This window comes from Lithobates pipiens, unplaced genomic scaffold (genome assembly GCF_037356315.1).
Source record: "Lithobates pipiens isolate NorthernLeopardFrog02 unplaced genomic scaffold, aLitPip1_a1.2 Scaffold_8, whole genome shotgun sequence".
In the NCBI taxonomy this organism is placed as follows: domain Eukaryota; kingdom Metazoa; phylum Chordata; class Amphibia; order Anura; family Ranidae; genus Lithobates; species Lithobates pipiens.
In genome coordinates, this window is record NW_027507903.1 from 582,097,222 (window position 1) to 582,119,635 (window position 22,414).

The 22,414-nt window shown below is 43.5% G+C and overlaps 1 protein-coding gene across 7 annotated transcripts in view; it reads right to left on the reverse strand.

The window, feature by feature from the left end:
* The window catches only part of DOCK6 (dedicator of cytokinesis 6), a 245,972-nt gene that overhangs the window by 125,456 nt on the left and 98,102 nt on the right, over positions 1 to 22,414 (reverse strand). For all 7 annotated transcript variants that reach the window (XM_077470300.1, XM_077470296.1, XM_077470301.1 and 4 more), the window contains exons 9-11: positions 18,951 to 19,100; positions 11,115 to 11,195; positions 6,711 to 6,864 (exon numbers count right to left, since the gene is read on the reverse strand). In XM_077470300.1, coding sequence (XP_077326426.1) covers positions 6,711 to 6,864; positions 11,115 to 11,195; positions 18,951 to 19,100 — 385 coding nt within the window. The remainder of the gene's footprint in view (positions 1 to 6,710; positions 6,865 to 11,114; positions 11,196 to 18,950; positions 19,101 to 22,414) is intronic.

The window sequence follows — 22,414 nt, forward strand, 5'->3', positions numbered from 1 at the left end:
AACCCCCAGGGGCTCGTAGCCATAATATTCTAGTATTCAAAGCATACAGCGCCTTGAAAAAGTGTTTATAGCCCTTGAAATTTTCCACAATTTGTCATGTTACAACCAAAAACGTAAATGTATTTTATTGGGATTTTATGTAATAGACCAACACAAAGTGGAAGGAGAATGATAAATGGTTTTCAACATTTTTTACAAATAAATATGTGAAAAGTGTGGGGTGCATTTGTATTCAGCCCCCCTGAGTCAATAGTTTGTAGAACCACCTTTCACTGCAATTACAGCTGCAAGTCTTTTTGGGGATGTCTCTACCAGCTTTGCACATCTAGGAGAGGGACATTTTTGCCCATTCTTTGCAAAATAGCTCAAGCTTTGTCAGATTGGATGAAGAGCGTCTGTGGACAGCAAATTTCAAGTTTTGCCACAGATTCTCAATTGGATTTAGGTCTGAACTTTGTTTGGGCCATTCTAACACATGAATATGCTTTGATCTAAAAAAATAAAATAAAAAAATTTCTGCCACACATAGCGTTTTGCTTTTAGGCCAAAAAGTTCAGTTTTGATCTCATCTGACCAGAGCACTTTCTTCCACATGTTTGTTGTGTCCCCCACATGGTTTCTCGCAAACTACAAACGGGACTTCTTATGGCTCTCTTTCAACAATGGCTTTCTTCTCTCCACTCTTCCGTAAAGGCCAGATTTGTGGAGATCACGACTAATAGAGCACTGTCCTATAGACAGATTCTCCCACCTGAACTGTGGATCTCTGCAGCTCCTCCAGAGTTACCATGGGCCTCTTGGCTGCTTCTCTGATTAATGTTCTCTTTGCCCAGCCTGTCAGTTTAGGTGGACAGCCATGTCTTGGTAGGTTTGCTGATGTACCATACTCTTTCCATTTTCGGATGATGGATTGAACAGTGCTCCATGAGATGTTCAAAGCTTTTGATATTTTTTTTTAACCTAACCCTGCTTTATACTTCTCCACTGACCTGTCTGGTGTGTTCCTTGGCCTTTATGATGCGGTTTGTTCACTAAGGTTCTCTAACAAACCTCTGAGGGCTTCACGGAACAGCAGTATTTATACTGAGATTAAATTACACACAGGCAGACTCTATTTACTAATTAGGTGACTTCTGAAGGCAATTAGTTGCATTTGATTTTAGTTAGGGGTATCAGAGTAAAGGGGCAGAATATAAATGAATGCCCCACTTTTCAGATATTTATTGGTAAAAGAATGTTGAAAACCATTTATCATGTCCCTTCCCCTTCACAATTATGTGCCACTTTGTGTTGGTCTATCACATAAAATCCCAATAAAATACATTTATGTTTTTGGTTGTAACATGACAAAATGTGGACATTTTCAAGGGGGGTATGAATACTTTTTCAAGGCACTGTATGAGCACATTATGGCAGACTTACCTGCCAAGTGCTACCCTCCAGCGCCACGCTGTCAGTGCTCAGATGGGTCATGGACGCTTCTATCCTCTCCATCTTCCTTCCAGATTCAGACTGTTTGGCCACTTGATTGGCCAGGCAGCAATGATGTCACTCCCAAGCATGCGCGTGGGAGTCAAATCATCACAGCATAGAGCGGTGCTGACAGGCAGGGAGAAGCAGTGATGTCAAGAGAGTCCAATTTGGTTCTCTTTTCATAAAAATACTACCTGTCAGCATTTTTTAGGTTCATCCCCACTTTAAGATCAGTTTTCCTGGAAGATAGCAATGTTTATTCCGATGGAACAAAAAAAATAAAATAAATCAGTCCCCATGATCACGAGCTAGGGACATTAAGGGTTATAGAGTGACATAGAAAAGATCGCCATCTTCTTTGACTGGGCTTATGATTGATCACTGACGGGCTACCATCATTTTCCCTTACCCTCTCATCGTTGCATTGTTCTCCGTATCTATGCCTGTTTAGATCTGTTGACCCTTTATGTGGCCTTTGTGTAGCAGTCTGTATGACCAGGAGTACCGTTTTAATATGGTTTGTTGGATACTGTATTACTTAAATAAAGAATTAGCAAACATAAAATCAATCAGTCGGGATCGAAACACATTGCAGTTGTCTGCACTCAATTAGGGATCGTGCCCCGACATGCATTTGACCTACTTCAAGCTGCTTGTACTTTCCGATAAACTTGTATTTCTGTAGACGTTGTGAGACCTGTCAACGCTGGTATGAAATACCTCGAGCTGAACAATTGGATGAATACTTGGCAGTGATGCCGTATCTTTCATGTTTTAAAGGAGGCGCTGATCTACTGAATTTTACCGTAAACTGATAAAATCATTTCAACACATATAGTGGAACACGGCTGAGTCTATTAATACTTTCATACATACCAAACCTTCTTGCCATTTTTCAAATGACAGGGAGGGTCAAAAGATGCCATCGTACAAACCATGCATAAATATATGACCAATCTGAGAAATGCTTGTGGTAGGCAGTGAAGGGGCTCCCTAGCAACTGATAATAAATATGTCAGTGGAAAATCCCTGAAACTTTTTTTTTTTTTTACAATGAAATTCTTTCCCACAGAGAAAAAGGGAACAATGTTTTTACGTCTTATGTGACCTAAGTCAGATTCTGAGGTGGTTTGTTGGTGTGATGATCACAACAATGGACAAAGATCACATATAGCTTTTTTCTTTTCATAAAAGCATTACCTACATCAGGGGTCTCTAAACTTTCCAAACAAAGGGTCAGTTTACTGTCCTTTAGACTTTAGGGGGGCTGGATTGTGGCCAGTGGGGGTAGAATCTGGTCTCCGTGGGGGGTAGAAACTGGCATCAGTGGGAGTAAATAATGCCTCAGGTGTTCAGTTGCATAGTATATGTGGTCAGTAGGAGGAGAAATGGTGCCCCAACATTGGCGTAGGTGGGAGGAATAGTACCCCATTATTGCCATCAGTTGGAGGAATAGTGCCCCATAATTGGTATCAGTAGGAGGAATAATGCCCTATTATTGGTATCAGTGGGAGGAATAGTGCCCCATCATTGCTATCAGTGGGAGGAATAGTGCCCTATTATTGGTATCAGTGGGAGGAATAGTCCCCTTAAATGGTATCAGTGGGAGGAATAGTGCCCATCATTGGTATCAGTGGGAGGAATAGTGCCCATCATTGGTATCAGTGGGAGGAATAGTGCCCTATTATTGGTATCAGTGGGAGGAATAGTCCCCTTAAATGGTATCAGTGGGAGGAATAGTGCCCATCATTGCTATCAGTGGGAGGAATAGTGCCCTATTATTGGTATCAGTGGGAGGAATAGTCCCCTTAAATGGTATCAGTGGGAAGAATAGTGCCCATCATTGGTATCAGTGGGAGGAATAGTGCCCATCATTGGTATCAGTGGGAGGAATAGTGCCCATCATTGGTATCAGTGGGAGGAATAGTGCCCATCATTGGTATCAGTGGGAGGAATAGTGCCCTATAGCTTTTATCAATTGGAGGAAAAGTGTCCCATCACTGCTATTAGTAGGAGAAATAGTGCCCCATCGTTGGTGTCAGTTGGGAGAGTTATGCCCCACTGCTGGCGTCACTGTTCGCTTCCAGTACTTAGATGGCCTGGCCTACTCACTAAGTTATTCTTCAGAGCCAGGGCAAACACTTATTCAATGTCAATGGCTCTGGACCTGGAAAGTGCTCCACAGCTAACTTTTTTCAAGTTTGGAAAGCATCCTTTGCAGAACCCAGTCCCTAAGGGTCATTTCCAGTCTGTCTACGAAATGTCTAGTTTAGTGGGGTCCCGACGCAATACTCCAAAAGCCAGGCTGGGGATGAATGCACTGTAAAGCTGCAATCGAAGAGTCAAAGCTTCAGCAGTGATGTAGAGAAGGATCTTAGTTGAAAAAAAAATTTTGTAGAAAGAAAAAGGTGCTTGCAAAAAAATATGCTATTTAACAAAGCAGAGCTGCAGACATGCATTCTTCCAGGACAATAGCAAAATATTAAGGCATGCCAGTAGTGGGTATCCTGGGCTAGCCTACAGTTCTGTGTTTGCCAGTGTCTAATCCTCATGTAGGCAGCCGTAGAATGCAAAGGTTAAAAAGGAAATAAACTCTGGTGTTTCTTTTTTTCTTCCCTGCAAAATAAAGGCATAATGTGCTAGTATGCGTCGCATACTAGCACATTATGTGACACACCTGCAAACGAAGCCCTCGCCATCCCCGCTCAAGGCCACATGCATCTTCGCTGTGTGACTGTCCGGAGCCGCCGGTCATGGTACAAGCTTCTGAAGAAACGGCACGGGTGGCCGTTCCTTCAGAGCGCATGTGCCGATGACATAATTGGCGCAGTATACGGTAAATATCTCCTAAACATCGCACCTTTAGGAGATATTTACAGTACCCATAGGTAAGCTTTATTCTAGGCTTACCTATGGGTACAAATTATACAGGTAAGTTTACTTCCTCTTTAAAAAGACTTCTTATATACCTCAATGGGTTTTTGAATGTTTTTGATTCTGATAGTTCTCCAAATTTCCAAACTAGAGCCTTCATTAACTGTAGCAGATGTGGTAACTTTGATGACAGCGAGGACACAGGAGATTGACACTCGTGGAAGAGTCAACTTTGTGCAGAGATTTGGAGGGGCGATTTTTCTTTACTAGATCAGTGTTTGGCAGCAGGAAAGGATAGAAGAGGGATCTACTTTGCAGGCATACCTTTTATTTGGGTCCTTATTTTCCACACAGGGTTGCTTTAAAGCAAATGTTGCATTGAAACATCTAAATATGGAATGCTATGTTTGGACAGCAAGTGTTCAATAACTTTTAGAATAGAGGTTTTCATATCCTTCAAGCTGGTATTCAATTTCTCATTCTTGATGAGACAACTGTCAATAGACAGCCTATGAATACAGTGCCTTCCAAAAGTATTCGCCCCACTTGGCATTTTTCGTGTTTTGTTGCCTCGCAACCTGGAATTAACATGGATTATTTGAGGATTTGCATCATTAAATTTACAGAACATGCCCGCAACTTTGAAGATTTATTTATTTATTTATTTTTTTATTGTGAAGCAAACAAATAGGACAAAATAACAGAAAAGGTCAATGTGCATAACTATTCACCCCCCTAAAGTCAATACTTTGTACAGCCACCTTTTGCGGCTATCACAGCTCTAAGTCACTTTGGATAAGTCTCTATGAGCTTGCCACATCTTACAACTGGGGTTTTTGCCCATTCCTCCTTGCAAAACGACTTCAGCTCCTTCAAGTTGGATGGTTTGCGCTTGTGAACAGCAATCTTTAAGTCTGACCACAGATTTTCTATTGGATTGAGATCTGGGCTTTGACTAGGCCATTCCAACACATTTACATGTTTCCCCTCAAGTGTTGCTTTAGCAGGGTGTTTTGGGTCATTGTCCTGCTGGAAGGTGAACCTCCGTCCTAGCCTCAAATCACACACAGAGTGGTACAGGTTTTGCTCAAGAATATCCCTGTATTTAGCACCATCCATCTTTCCCTCAACTCTGACCAGTTTCCCAGTCCTGACTGCTGAAAAACATCCCCACAGCATGATGCTGCCCCCACCATGTTTCACTGTGGGGATGATGTTCAAGGAATGATGTGATGTGTTGGGTTTGCGCCAGACATAGAATTTTCTTTGATGGCCAAAAAGTTCAATTTTAGTCTCATCTGACCAGAGTACCCTCCTCCATATATTTTGGGAGTCTCCCACGTGCCTTTTTGCAAACTCAAAATGTGCCATTTTGTTTTTTGCTGAAAGTAATGGCTTTCTTCTGGCCACATAAAGCCCAAGTCTATGGAGCATACGACTTATTGTCGTCCTATGTACAGATACTCCAGTCTCTTCTGTGGAACTCTGCAGCTCCTCCAGTGTTACCTTAGGTCTCTGTGTTGCTTCTCTAATGCCCTCCTTGCCCGATCTGTGAGTTTTGGTGTGAGCCCATCTCTTGGCGGGTTTGCTGTTGTGCCATGTTCTTTCCATTTGGTTATGATAGATTTTATGGTGCTCCTAGGGATCATCAAAGATTTGGATTTTTTTTTTTATAATCTAACCCCGACTTGTACTTTTCAACAACATTGTCCTTTACTTGTTTGGGGAGTTCCTTGGTTTTCATGGCAGTGTTTGGTTTTGGTTAGTGGTGTCTCTTGCTTAGGTGTTGCAGCCTCTGGGGCCTTTTAAAAAGGTGTGTATATGTAATGACAGATCATGTGACACTTTTTTGCACACAGACACAGATTGCACACAGGTGGACATCATTTCACCAATTATGTGACTTCTGAAGGTAATTGGTTGCATCAGAGCTTTTTATGGGCTTCATAACAAAGGGGGTGAATACATACGCACATGCCAAATTATCAGTTTTTAATTTCTGAAAAGTAGTTTTATGTGTATATTTTTTTGTTACTTCACCAACTTAGACTATTGTGTTCTGATCCATCACATATAATTCAGGTTAAAAAAACATTAACCTAAAGGTTGTAATGTAACAAAATAGGTAAAAATCCAAGGGGGGATTGAATACTTTTGCAAGGCACCGTATACAGAAGTCTCACAGTGTGCCTGCTTGAGGCTCATGACCTGTTGTGCTATCATTGACACATATAGTTCCATCACTAGGCAGATCTATGACTACATAAACTGGGAATCACTTATGTCATGAAACCCAATACCGAAAAAATCGTTCTGTGTTTTTTAACTCTTCATAAAAAAAAAACCTTCTGGTTATTTCTTACCACCCTCAGAGTCCGAGTCCCCACCAGCTGTCCCCATGCTGTTCACAATATTCATTAGGTGAATGGCAGTCCAAGCAAAGGGCATGCGATACCGACCCAGCCGGGAGCAGAACTGTTCAGATTGGGCCCTCAGTTTGTCCACCTTTTCCTTGTTCTGGGGATGCAAAAGAAAACAATGCTCATTAGTAAGCAGCTCAGCTTTCCTGCAATTTCCTTCACAGGAGTGACTTCAGCAGCTCAGCTCCCAATCCCAGTGAAGCAGTGAAAAGCAGCTTAAATTCCCCATGTTACCGCTTTCAGCTATAAATCATCAGCTCCCTCTTCCAATAATGACTCCACAGATCTGACAACCTTCCTCCTACCAGCAAAGACTCGTCAGTCTTCCGATCTAGAACTTAATCACAGAGCATGTGCTCTAGAACAGTGTTTCTCAACTCCAGTCCTCAAGGCGCCCCAACAGGTCATGTTTTTAGGATCTCCATTATTTTGAACAGGTGATTTGATCAGTTTCACTGCCTTAGTAATTACCACAGCGTTTCATCTGAGGGAAATCCTGAAAATATGACCTGTTGGGGTGCCTTGAGTACTGGAGTTGAGAAACACTGCTCTAGAAGAAGGAGCAGGGGGATCTTGGCTGATGAAAGAAAGACTGCTGCTGTGACTGAGGATGAATTACTTCGTAGTGCCTGCATCTATGGAGGTCAGTAAAGACTCATTTGCTGCTTGTTAAGAATATATGTGAAAACCTGGTCACAGGGGCATGACCATTTAACACACATCCACAATGTACAGTGACAACTTGCATAAAAAAAAAAAAAAAAAAATGTAGGTATGAACAATTATTGGGAAAAAAAGAACGTACAAATGTATGTCGTTTTCAAAACATTTCAAGTTATCTGTAAAGTGATTGTAAAGTTTTGTTTTATTTTTTTCTATAAAAGTAACAAAGCCGCTGCTTAGGCCTCCAGGAAAGTGCCCAGAGGTCCCTAGTACTCTAGACCAATGACGGCTGGTGGTTATTTTTTTTTGGGGGGGGGGGGGGGGGGGGGGGCAGCAAACACCCCACCCCCCACGGTTGGCGGGCGCAGCAGCACTAGCACAACTGCCCATCCCCCGCCACCCCTGACACCGTCAGCAACCCCCCCTCCACTCCTGTTGATCCTTTTCAGACTCATTCTCTCCAAACCACCTTCTCCTATTTTCTTTTTCTACTTTATTAGAGCTATTTTTTCCTTTTCTTCTGTTCCTTGGAACACATAATAAAAGGACGTGATTGGGTGGTTCAGGCCTCGTCCTTTGGAGATTTTGCACTGTGTTCCACCCAACAAAATGCCAACGTTTTTCTTTTCGTGGACATGCCTATTATTGTATTACTAAATGAGATGTTGAGCGTTCATTTAATTGACCCAATTGTTGGGAATACTGTACGTTATCTGTGTGGAATTGTCCACAATCACTCTATGCCAGTGGTCATCAACCCAGTCCTCAGGGTCCACTAACAGGCCTTTATGTATTACCTTGGGGAGATGCAGACTAGAATATTGCAATCACTGAGCAGCAAATGATATCACCTGTGATGGATTTCCGTTATCTTGCAAACCTGGCCTGTTAGTGGGCCCTGAGGACAGGGTTGATGACCACTGCTCTATGTCATTGTTGTAATTGAACTGTGCCTTCTCTGAGTTCTAAACTAATAAAAATTATATTTAAAAAATATATATATAATTAACACACGTTATACTTACCTGCTCTGCTGCAATGGATTTGCACAGAGCAGCCCCGATCCTCCTCTTCTTGGGTCGCTCTTCTGTTGAGTGCCCCCACAGCAAGCAGCTTGCTATGGGGGTACCCAAGCCGAGCTGCAGCTCTGTGCGTCCATTCAGACACAGAGCTGTGATTTGGCCCCACCCCCCTCTCCTGATTGGCTAACTGACTTTGATGGACAGCAGAGGGAGCCAATGACACCAATCAGGAGGGAGAGTGCCAGACGGTCGAGACACCCGTGGACATCACTGGACAGAGATGGGGCTTCTACACACAGAAGGGTTTTTATCTTAATGCATAGAATGGTTTACGATAAAAAAAACCTTCTTACTTTACAACCACTTTAATTTTGCCAAACTGTCTCACTGTAACAAAATGTTCGTTTTAATCTTTTTGCTCCGCTGTATAATCTTTTTTAAAATTAAAAAAAAAAAGTCATTGCTACATGTTTTCTTTTTACCCAATGCCTACATAGAGAGGGAGAGGACTTTCACAGTAATTGAAAAGTCTGCAGATTGCGATGTTTATAGATCAGCATAGATGAATCTGAACTAAAGGAAATGTTTATAAGACACAACATTCATGGCGGTAATAGCTGCAACATGTGGGCCTTTCACAATGTACAGCTGCTGGCCTGTCTCTTCTTGTAGTGAGTCTATTACTAGTTACAAAGGGGCACAGGTATGAACTGATATTTCTATTGCTTGGCGCTAGGCCATTTAGTTGCTACAATTACCCGCACATGGCATGGTTTTCCTAAGAAGAATTTGCAATGATATTAAATAGCAGATGTGTCTCCTTGCACACTTGGTATTTCACCGACATCTTGATGTTCATGATGTTCCATCCTCTTTCATACAAAAATAAAAATGCCCCCATTTACCGGTAATAGGTGCAAACACTACCCACCAGCACATATATGTGTGGCAAATTTAAATAGTACCCGTCATGCATCATATGATGGGTATGCTAATTGTCTGGCTGTCATGCTCATGTTTTGGCTTTAATACTTCCCAAGGCACAGACCCAAAACAAGCAAAGAGAAAGTGAATTTTTAATTTGCTCTGACCTTAATTTTCTGCATGTTTTTTTCCAGTATTCAAGTTAGGCACAGCAAGGTGACTGACATTTTCAGCTGGGGGTCAGCAATGGCAGCCCCCCAAATTTATCGCAGGGCACATTTATTCAAGTACCAGCAACCATTTTCGTTTAAAAAAAACTGGTTCGTACATCTGCACCTATGTGCATTTCGCTTGAAAGGACAGAAAATGGGTCTTGACATGTAATAAAGTCCCTTAACCTGTCTACAGTTGAAGATGCGACTCCAGACTGGTTGGTGCAACTCTAGGAGTTCCATAAAAATACTAGCTGTAACATGATTTCTTGAGACCCAAATGAAGTCCTAGAAATAGATAGGCAGACAGATTGTAGGTTGTTAGTTTAAAGTCCATCAACCTCTATTTTCATCTTACTTTCAATTTCCTGTTACAGCAGTAGTGCAAGGTCTCTCCATAAGATTATCCAATCAATTAATCACCAGAGTTAAGCCTGGTACATACGTAAAGTTATTTTTACGTGACAGATCGCCATACTAAACATGCAATGTTAGTGCAGGAATCTCCCCTGCTGTGCCTTTGTGTTCTGACAGGGGGAATGGGCCCCCCTACCCGCCAGACCACATTGATCAGCGCTGCAGCCATTGACTGCGAGCTCTGATTGGATGCTGGTTTTCCAGCATGTTCCTTTGACAGAAAGGCATCTGTACACACTGACCGAATGTCGGACGGATTCTGTTGAACCGGCCAATAATCAGCCCCTGTGTACCAAAGCCTTAAAGTGTAACTCTACATTTGTTGGGAAAAGAACCTTCCCCTCTGAATGATCTATGTACATTGCAAGGATTTTAACAAACTTTGTTGCAGATTCCTACCTTTTTTTTATTCCGAAGAAATCCCTGTGTGTTTGTCTGTGTCCATGTGGGAAAGTGAGTCTAATTGGAATGGTTTAATAATTATTAATCAGCTGTTCACATGCAAAGCTTTAATGAGGAAAGCTGTTGGGCCTGCATGCCTTAAACTGTGATTTCCTAGTGGAAGTATCTCACAAAATATGACTTGTGCCACAATTGTATATGCTATATTATTTTTTCTTTATTCCCCCCCACCAAAGTGTAGTTACCATTTAAGCTGGCCACAGATGAGTAGAATTTTGCATGAAAATTATTGCGAAAGAAAGGTTTTAAGAAAGTTTGTTCATTTTTCTAATCAAAACTGGGTTAAATCGACATTCCTTTTCAATCATAGTGGCGTAGGATTGGAAATTGTTCTCGAACACATTTCTAACAGTGCATGTATGTGGTTTTCATTTGGTAAGGTCCATTTATTTCAAAATCAAAAGTTAAAAGGAAACAAAATCTTTCGAACGACAAACAAATGTTCTGAGAATTTTCATACTATTTTTCCTAAAACTTTTCCTAAGAATTTTTATTATTTATTTGAAATATGGTGGATTGTAAAGAGATAAAAAGTGTGAGACTTCAGTTGAGCTTTATTATTCCTGCCCTCCTTTTCTTACAGTCTTTGTCAGGTTGTCTATGCTTTGCCATGCACTACATGGACCTTGCAATAAATCTTTTCTTACCTTGATGCCGTCACTCTCTTTTAAGACCATGTACGGCTCACAGCATTCCCCGATGTCTCCTTGCTGTAGGACCTTCTCCAGCTAAAATAGAACACAGAACCCATTCACGTACGTCACAAAGAAATTAAACATACACACAAATGTGCACAGTGCAGCATATACACATCCCACTGTGATATCTATGTAAAGGCATGACAAGGCGTATGACCTCGGTGGTATAAAACAGAGCTGACCATACATAGGAGGTCTTTCTTATCAAACAATGTACACAGGAGAAACTCAAGGCACCCAAACCATATTTAATTTTGATAAGGACAACTTTCCATTACCATGTACCATGGCTTAGTCCGCCCTCTCTCATGGGCTCTACCTTCGGGGAGCCCCACCTATTACTTGGGTTGGCCATTTTCAGCAGACCTCCCAGCGAACGGTCTGCCGAAACAGAGGTTTCGGCCAGATGGACCATGTGAAGTACCCCAGTCCCTGTCTGGAGCCTAACGCCCTGGGGGATCAGGGCTAGGGTCCTTTCTCTTTGGAGAAGGACTATGTGTACACACTGTGCACGTTTTGTTTTTCACTTTTTTGCTGTACACTTTTTTTTTTTTTGCACCGGGTGGAGTCTGAGTGTGTTCACACACCACAGCATAACAAAAAAAAAATATTCAAGTTAGACTTACCGGTAACTTGTTTTCCAGGAGTCTTTCAGGACAGCACCTGAGAGAGTGGCTCCACCCACTAGGAAACACCAACCCCACCAAATTTTAAAAAGGAGGCTTTTCACCACAGCTCATCAGGTGTAGCAGAGTAGCTCTGGCCAAAGCTGGAACACATAATCAGAATATGGTTAGTCACAGCATATATAAAACAAGAAAAGGGTGGGTTGTTGCTGTCCTGAAAGACTCCTCGAAAACAAGTTAACGGTAAGTCTAACTTGAATTTAGCCTAAACGTTTTTCAGGACAGCACCTGAGAGGATAATCAAGACTTACCAACTAGGGAGGGACAACAGCCTGCAGGACCTTTCTACCAAATGCCTGATCATCGGCTGACAGAAAATCCAGTCTCCAATGACAGACAAACGTTAGGTAACTTGACCACGTGGCTGCCTTACAAATTTGATCTGGGATGGCACCAGCTTTTTCTGCCCATGTAGTGGCCAGAGCTCTAGTAGAGTGTGCTTGTATTCCTGGCGGGGGAGAAAAACCCATCTGCGAATAAGCTTCTGAAATAGCTGATTTTAGCCATCTAGCAATTGACTCCTTTGATGCTTGGCGGCCCTTTCTCTTGCCAGAAAAAATAACAAATAAAGAGTCCGAAGACCTAAAGTCCCTTGTTACTTCCAAGCAATGTAATAGAATTCCTCTTACATCCAAGAAAAGTTGGCAGATTTCCTGCAACCTGTTATGAACTGACGCTACTTTTGGCAAAAACCCGGATCTGTTTTAGGTACAATCCTGTCTGGGTAAATTAACGAAAAAAAGGTTCCTTTACTGATAGAGCGTGTAGTTCACCGATTCGTCTTGTGGACGTAACCGCAACTAAGAATACCATTTTGAGGGTTAAATTCCTTAACGTAATTGCCTGAAACGGTACAAAAATATCTTCAGTGAAGGTTTGCAAAACTACCGATACTAACAGGTCCCATTTAGGAAAAGGTTTAGTAGGAGCTGGTCTGGACCTAGTAAGTGCCTTAAAGAATCTTGTAACCAAAGGAACTGAAGAAATTGGCCTTTCTAGGTATACTCCCAGTGCAGCCACTTAATCGCAAGACCTTTGTCCCTGCCATTTTGTAGAAATTCCAAAACGGACACAATGTCTTCTACGATTCGGTTTGACAAAAGACACCAAAAGTTGTAGACTTTCCAAACTTTAACATAAATAACTCTAGTTACTGGCGAGTAAAGTGGATACTAGAGGCTCTGACAATCCTTTGTTCCTTAACAGTTGCTCCTCAGATACCAGGCGGTGAGGCTTAACCTGGCTATATCTGGGTGGTATACTGGGCCTTGAAGTAGTAAGTCCTATCTGAGAGGAAGCTGCCAGAATGGTTTTACTGTCATTTGTAGAAAACCAGGCTATTTTAGGCCAGAACAGAGTGATGAGAATTACTGACACTTTTTTTTTTTTTTCCCTTAATACCAGTGGAATTAGCAAAAAAGGGGGAAGGGGAAAGGCAAAGTTCCAGGGATGTGCCAAGGCATCTATCCCTTGTGAGCCGCTGTCTCGGTACAGAGAAAAGAACTGAGGGAGCTGAGCATTTTCTTTTGACGCAACAAGTCCACTTGTGGACACCCCCACATCCTGGTGATCAATGAAAATATTTCTGGATTCAAGTTCCATTCTGCTTCCTGAATTTTTTGTCTGCTCAAGAAGTCTGCTACTTTGTTTAGCGTGCATTTGAGATGCACTGCAGACAGGGAGTGTAAATGAAAATGATTGCCCACTCCAGGATTTCCGTTGACAGCAATAGAAGAGCCTTGCTCCCTGTGTCCCCGTTTGTTCAGGTATGCCATGTTAGTGGCATTATCTGATAGAATCTGATAGAATCTGCACATGGGACCCCTGGAGGTTTGGAGAGAAGGCAGCCAATGCTAGGGTGACTGTTTTTAACTCCCTCCAGTTTGAGGACCTTCCTGCTTCGGATTGGGACCAAATTCCATGTGCTAAACTTTGATCCCAGTGGGCCCCCCATCCCAGACTATAGTAGTAAGTCCTTTGACAAAACGGACTTCTCCACTACTAAAGGGTCCTCTTGACCCTGGTGGGGAGCTTTTCTTTTGTGTCAAAGGTTTCTGGGCTGTGATCCCAAACTTCTAGAGGGGCCTGAAATGGAGCCTCACCCATTGAATGGCCAGCATTGACGAAGTTAAGGTTCCCAAGGCTGACATTGGAACTATAGAGGTGGCGGAACTATAGAGGTCATTGCAGTCGCACTTGCGACTGGACCCTGGCGATCAGCAGCTCTATGGTACCCGCGAGCCGTGGTATCTCCCTGGGGCCTGTAGTTCTCTCTCCGAATGTATACAGTGGAGAGGGGAGGGGCCTCTGACCCGGCATGTATCGGTTTCACTCTTCAGTGAGTCACTCTGCTTCTACAAGCTTGATGATACATGCCCGGGTCAGAGGCCCCTCCCCTCTCCAGTGGATACAGTCGGAAAAAGAACTACAAGCCCTGGGGAGATCCCGCCGCCAGTGGACACAGAGTGGTCGATCGCCGCCGCCCACTTCCCCCCAGGTGGGGGGGGGGGGGTGGTACAGGTGCTGGGGGTCCAAGGTGCACAGCGGAGACCATTTAGGTACAGGGGAACCTCTGGAAAGGGGTGACTGTCTGGGGACCCTGGTGTAAAGAAGGGGCTCTCTGGGGACCCTGATGTAAGGAGGGGCTCTCTGGTAACCCTGATCTAAGGAAGGGGCTCTCTGGGGGCCCTGATCTAAGGAAGGGGCTCTCTGGGGGCCCTGATCTAAGGAAGGGACTCTCTGGGGGCCCTGATCTAAGGAAGGGACTCTCTGGGGGCCCTGATCTAAGGAAGGGGCTCTCTGGGGGCCCTGATCTAAGGAAGGGGCTCTCTTGGGACCCTGATGTAAGGAAGAAGCTCTCTGGGGACCCCGATGTAAGAAGGGGGTTCTCTGGGGACCCTGATGTATAGGGGGTTCTCTGGGGACCCCAATGTAAGGGGAGGGACTCTGGGGACCCTAATGTAAGTAGGGAGGCTCTCTGAGGATCCTGATGGTAGAGGAGATCCACACTATGTAACGATATTATATAGGAACTTTTGAGACTGAGAGGCTATAGGCACATGCAGGTACGCATCTCTTAGATCGATTGATGCCATGAAGAATCCCCTCGATTAAGAGATTTCTGACCGAAATGATGGAGTCCATGCGGAATCACCTGTATCGGACTGACCGGTTTAAAAGTTTTAAGTTGGGAATGAGACAAAAGCTTCCTGACCATTTCTTTATCAGGAAAATATGGGGAAAGAAACCTCTAACGTTCCCCTGGCGATACTTGGATCACAATTCCCTGTTGCATCAGATCCCCTAACAGGTTCTTCATGGGTAGGGCCTTTGTTGTGTCCCTTGACAGGTTTGTTACAGAGTATCTTTCTGGAGGAAGATCCGAAAAGCTCTATTTTGGATCCCTGGGTCTGAATGTCTAGAATAAATGGGTTTTCTGTCATGCTTGCCCAAATAAGGAGGAATTTCTGAAGCCTTCCTCCCACTGGCAATGACGAGTCATTGCGATTTAATGGTTGGTGCAGGAGGATGGAAAAAGACATTCCCTCTGCCTTTTCCCCTTTGTGCCAACCAATTCCTTCTCTTCTTTTGGGGCTTATTGCCTTGTCCCTGAGTTTTTTAGGTCAAAAAAGCTGCTTGACTGGCTGCTTTTTCTTCTTAACAGGAAAATATTTATTTTTATCAGCTGCCCTATCTAGAACTGAATCTAGATCAGGACCAAATAAGAGATCTCCCATAAATGGGATTAAACACAATTTAATTTTGGACACTGCATCTCCTGGCCAGGTCTTCAGCCATAGGGCTCTCCTGGCTGAATTGGTTAAGGCCACGGATCTTACTGACATCCTTATTGATTTTGTACGAGTCAGAAATGTAGGTCACAGCCGCTGCTAGGATTGAAAAATAATCAAGTCTCTCCTGCTTGGGTGAATCTGCTATAATGTGGGCTTTTAGCCAATTTAGCCAGAACTCCATGTTTCTAGAAACGCAGGTAGTAGCCATAGCCGGTTTGAGATTTCCCCTTTTTAAGCTTGGGAAAATGCTGCGTCCAATTTAGGAACTTTGTTCCAAAGCGTCTCTGGGTCTTCACTGAGTGGGAAGCGCCTTTTATGTGCTCTTGGGAAAAAAGTTTTTTTTCTCTGACTCTGCTCATTACTTTTTGATGGCTTCAGAGATTACTGAATGCACGGGGAAAGTGCAACTTTTTGTTTCACTAAGCCCTGCGTACATTCAGTCATGCTGCGATAATTCTTTCTTCTTTTCACCTAAACCCAATGTTGCATAGACTGCTTTCAACAGACTACTTGTTCTACGGACAGTTTTTACCGTGAAGGTGCATCTTCTACCTCTTCTTCCTCCTCCTCTTCCCTGGAGTGATAGGGGGAATGCTCCCCTTGGGTAGGAGGACCAGCTTCAGCCTCCACCGCTGGGATTAATTGTGAGCCCTGAGAGGATCCTGAGGTAGTTGGCTGACTCCGGGATGGTGTTGTAAGAGAAGATTGATAAGATTGGATAGTAGCATCTAGCTCTTTCTTAACTGAAGCAATTAAATCGCTGCTTGGAGAAGAAGCTTCTTCCTTAACTGAGGAGTCAATGCAAATTTGACACAAAGTCTTCTTCCAACCCTCAGGTAACTTTGTTTTACATGAGGGACATCTCTTTTTTCCTTTTTGCTTTTAGCCTGACAAAAAACGGCAAAAAAGAACACCAGAGTATCCCAGTGAGTCAAATATGCCTCCTAACGGGCTCACCACAGGTGCACAGGTAGCACAACAGCCAACTCCCTGTGCACAGACAGGCTCCAGCCACCAGGGGGACAAAATGGAAAGACAGAGAGAGGCACCTCAGTCTACAACGCAGACCCCCCCCCCATACCCTCTTACCTGGGCCTTGCTGATGCCTGTCCCACTAGTTGCTGCCACAGAGTCCATCATGGTGCTGCATTGTTTGTGGCTTAGAATGCTGGTTCCAGAGTCCATCAGTGCCGTTGCGCCGGACCGGAAATATATAGGCACCAGGACCACTCCTCCCCTCTCCCCCTGCATAATTTCTTGCGGAAATGATGCGGCGTCTGTTCCCCGGTGATGCCCCCTTGCCGGATACCTCATTTCAGGCCGGCCGAGTCTCTACTCTGCCAGCAAAAAAGATGGCGGCGGCCTGTAGCTCCAAACATGCTGAAGAACCCTGTGGATGGCTAGGATGCCTAGGAACAGCCCCATGAAAAGTCACGGTCTATCTGAGCTGAAGAGGAAGATGAAGCCCACTTACCAGCTACACCCTTGGTGCGGTGTGGGAGGGGCGGAACTTTCTGGAGGCAAAAGGGTATGGAGGGTTAGGCAGTCTGGCATCTCAGGACAGCACCTAGAGACCCTGATTCCCACTAGGTGTTCCCTTGCCAGAGAAAACACAAAAACGGACGAGCTGTGGGGAGAAGCCTCCTTTTAAAATTTGGTGGAGTTGGTGTTTCCTGTTTCCTAATGGGTGGAGCGACTCTCTCAGGTGCTGTCCTGAAAGAGTTTTAGAGAAAAACATGTTCAGTAAGCAGCAGGGCAGCTGCTCAGCACAGGACACAGAAGCTAGTGGAGATCACTGCAGTAGAGCTGCCTACTACAGTGATTTCCAGTCTACAGAGGGATTGGCCAGGTATGGTATATGCATTGTTACATTGATCCAAACAGTACCAATCTACTGTATGTATACAATATCCATATCCACACCTGGAAATCACCTTTAACAAAGTTGCATTGTCCCCAATCCATTTGTAAGTAGTTTACACCAGGGAACACATCTGTGAAAGTTGTTGTATAAAAGTGTAGGTAGTGTATTCTATGCCCTTACATTTCAAATTTAACACAAAATGAACTTGACAAAAGAGGAAACAATTTGTTTTCTACCCAAGTCCCTTTAGCCTGACTGGGAGAAATACCCTGGGTCCCCATACACATATAAGAATGCACAGTAATGCTGCTCTGTGCATAACTCTCTTATCTGACAGATCAGTCCAAGGAGCAGCACAAAGCCTGGGCAATCATGTATGACAATTTTTTTTCTAAATGTACCTAGGGAACCCGTGTGGAAAGTGGTATTGTCAGGCTTTCTCTGGCCAGCCACCGGACAATCCTTCTGTGGTCAGAAATTGTAACTATTACTGGTGCTGTAAGGGACAAAATGCTAATAAGATCTAGAATACAAAATTTGGGAAACGTGGATTTGAGTCCTGGTTCTCAAAAACTGTTAACAGGAGAGGACCATATCATCTCATCTAATACCCCTCTTCTCCTCGGCCTTCCAAAAGTTTCTAATGCTCCTTTAAAGGCTAAGTTCTCCTTTTGAAAAAAATAATAAGTGCAATCGTTTTTCCCTAAGGAGGCTGCAGAGCACTGCACACGCGATCAGAAGACTCCTGCAGACTCTCAGCATAGCTGTCTGCTCATACCTCCGATACAGACAGGTAGTTACTTGAGAGTGGGAAGATCAATGAACTACAAGAATGCTCCGCAGCGCCTTTGCGGTTCATTAAGAACTACAAGCCATCAGCCGCAATGGCTAATGGTATTTGTAGTCTATTAATTCATAGGAAATTGTGATTGAATGATGCAGCCGTGTGGGTGGAACCCTGCACGGCTTTGCTGTTTTCAAATTGTGACAGCAAGTGCAGGTAGAGGATCCACTGCCCGCTGTCACGGGGAGGGGAGGATCAGGGGGGAGAAGGTACAGATGTTGGAACACATTACATGTTCCAAAGGTGAAATGATCCTTTAAGGTGATAGCTGGTCACAATATTAAGCAAAATTTCCATGAAACTTTAGCCTACTGTATTTCTGGATCTACTTATCATTTTAACATATAGTTTTCACTGATGGTGACCAATGCTTTGAGTGGCCCAGGTTGATGACATGCTTAGTGTAAGCAGTTTCCATAAACAGGTTAATAACTGTAGAGGCAAACTGTATTTTTCAACAGACTCCCAGTCCTGTTGAGCATGACTATGTATGGCCAGATCTGTACATCTAGCGATGTTAGGTATGTAACACACTATGGATATCACAGAGACAGCAGAACATGGCGCTGACACTCCCAATGGATGTGGATAAAGCACCTTGATGACGAGATATATGTCAGGAGATGGGTATGTGATGGAGAAGATGGCTGATCTTGCCAGGGTGGAGGGTGCTGGGTGTCCACCTTGTGCCCGCAGCATGTTTTTCACTGCATCAGAATTCAGGTCGAAGTGGAATGCTTCGGATATCTAGGAAGCAAAAAAACACACATGTAAAGTTCTGAAAATTTGATGAAAGGGGAGAGAGGAGAGAGAGCGAGAGAGAGCGCGCTTCATCCAGTATTGTAGGCTGGGACTTATACCTACAGAACAAACCCCGATATGTAAATACAAATTCAGACTAAAATGGCATTTACAAACAGTTATGCAAATGGTCCCATATGCAGCAATACATTATCCTATATTTAATGACAACATCGTCATTAAGAAAGTGATGGACAATCCAAAAATGTTTCCTTAGGAAATAAGGTCAAGGCCTCAACCCTTTCGCTGCCAGAGTGTTTTATGCATGTTTTTTTTTTGCAAATGTTTACTAAATCATTTTAGGCCTGAAGATTGCACAAAACCCCCAAAACATCAAATATTTTCTGAAAGCAGACACTCTAGAGAACAAAACAGTAGGAGCTCAATTTTTTATATCGCACAATGTTACCAAAAAAGTTAATTTTGGGGGTGCACAAATGCAATGAATTACCCAATGTTTTAATAAAATATAAAAGAGGAGGTTGCACCAAGTACACAGATACCGACATGCCAAATCCTAAATTTGTGTGCGCCCATGAAATGGCGACAAACTACAATACCCTATATTTTCCATAGGTGACACTGTAAAAGCCACCTATAGGTGGACAGCTTAGTGTTACGGAGGTCTGGTGCCAGAAATATTGCCCTCATTCTGCTGTGAGCGACGTTATGAAACGTGTATTACAACCACCGGTTTCATGCATCGACACCTGAAACAGATGCGTTTATGTTCTTATGTGGGCATATGTGGGTGTGGGGGTGCCTCAAAAAATATACAGGAAGGGATTTTATGTACTTGGGTGTAACTTTAATAAAAAAAAAAAAAAAAAAAGAAAGTAAGATATTTTTTCTGTAACTTTTTTTTTTTCCATCACATAGGGGACAAATGGTCCCTATGTGATGATTTTTTAGGTGATGGGATCTCTTTAATTAGACCCCGGATGTCTCCTCTGTGCTCCACTGAATCTAATGTAGTACAGATCGCACTGTATTCGATTCTTTCTTTCTTTTCGATTCTGGCAGGGACACTGCCAGAAGGACCCCGAAGTGACGTGGTACGTGCCGCTTCCAGGTCAGCAATAAGAACAACTCAGCTCCCTCCCCCTACCCAGCATGCCTCAGCCCTTTGGAACCTAGACTTCCACAATCATATCGGTAAAGCCATTAACCCAGAATCAGGATGGCAAATTGGTCCTTGGGACAGCAGATCCAAGCGGTGCTGGAGGGGCCTAAAATGCATCAGTAAGTAGTCCTACCAATTGTCCACACCAGGCAGGTACACCGAAAACAGAGATGGAACATGTTATCCTCCATGACATGATTTGATTCTCCTCTTCCTCCTTGATGAGTGCCTCATCAAGCATCAAGGAGGAACAGGAAATCTTGCTGCAGCAGAAGAGGAGAATCAAATCTGGTCACGGGGAGGATATCATGTTCCAGTTCTGTTTGCAGTGTACATACCTGGTATGGAGGCATAAAAACACTCTTGGGGTGCTTCTGAACTTGCTACTACAGTGATCTTCACTAACTTCCAGGTACTGCACAGGCACCATTAAGAGATTGCTTTGCATTTTCTCAATGAATGCAAATCGTTCACCGATTCTCACTATAACAGCAAGTTACAGCTCTCGGGGGTATCCCACAGTTATACTATATGCATAGTTACATTGGTCCATGCAGGACCAATGTAACCATGTTAAAAAAATATATCCATACTTGGAATTCTTTAAAGCAGAGATCCACCGAAAAAAATAAATAAAAGTCAGCAGCTACAAATACTGCAGCTGCTGACCTCTAAAATAAGGACACTTACCTGTCCAGGGCACCCGCGATGTCCTCACCTGAAGCTGTCCCAGGTGGAGGGGCCAGCATCTTCAGTAAAGGAATCAGGAAGTACAGCCTTGCAGCTTCACAGTCTAGTTCCCTACTGCTCATGTGCGAGTCGCGCTGCGCGTCCTGACTGGTCTCTGCTGTCTTCTGGCGCCTGTGTGTGTCTCAGAAGACAGCAGGGGGAAGGAGGGGTGGGGGTCGGACATGGCGTAGATCTATTGCCAGAAGTGGGAGCAAATAGATGTATTGCTTTAAGCAATATGGTATCAGAGTTTCCAAGTAGCCAAGTCATTCACTTGGCTTGGCACCCGGAAACAAGAGATCACTGGATCACTGGAGTAGTGGTGTCTATTTCAAGGATTTCCAGCTTCAGGGGCCAGGTATAGTAAATAGGTTACATTGGTCCAAGCTGGACCAATATTATGTAAAAATATACCACGCCTGGAATTCTTCTTTAAGAGGAACTGCAGTCTGCTCACATAATTTGTAATAAAAGCATCTTTGCCATTCTAAAGCTTCCCTCCAACCACTTTTGGATATTATTTTATATACACTGTGATTCTGTACTTGCCAAATATGCTGTAGAAGTCTCCCTCCACTAAGTCTGGCTGCAACCATTTTAACTGTGGGCAGCTGAAGCTGCAGCCTGTTCACTTCCTGGATTTACACAGACATGCACCTCCAGCTCTGCAGCCTTCATTGGCCCTCTTATGACTCACCCCCCCTTAAAACTCTCAGGAGAGTGAGAGAGAGAGCTGTGCATGATGTCATAAGCCTAGGCTTTTTACCAGACAAGAAACAGGAAGTGGGCTGTATAAGGTATTTACTGGCAGAAACTGTTTCACTATCCAAAGTTCAAACAACAAGGGCAGAAGATTTAATAGATGGAAAGTTGAAAAAATGACTGAAGGTCCACTTTACTAGCTGCATTGCAGGAAAACACCTAAACACACATATGTGAATACTACACAAAAACTCACACCCTTTAATGCTAATCTCTAGGCATATATTACAAAAATTTATTAATACAGCTCTATAATATTTAAGAAAACATAATGTAGGACCAATTGAACTATGCAAAAAATATCTATACCTGCAATTTAGTATTTTTACATTCAGTTTTCAGAATTCAGAATTTACAAGCAGCCAAGGCCACCGGCATTGAATCTGCAGGGGAAGGTGCAGTAGTTTGTTTGCGACCTCTACAGTTAGGGTCATAGACAAACTGGGCAATCTACGACATAAAGGCACACGCAACTATTCTAAAAACCTCCCCTAGGAGGGGGAAAATGCCCAGCTACACCTGACCCAAATTTCACGTGACCCCGGCTGAAAAGAGACTGTGGATTGCACATGTGCACAACACGACCCTAACATACTGGTGGCGGTGTTCTAACAAATAGTGAGTGCCCTCCATCGAAAAGTGCGCA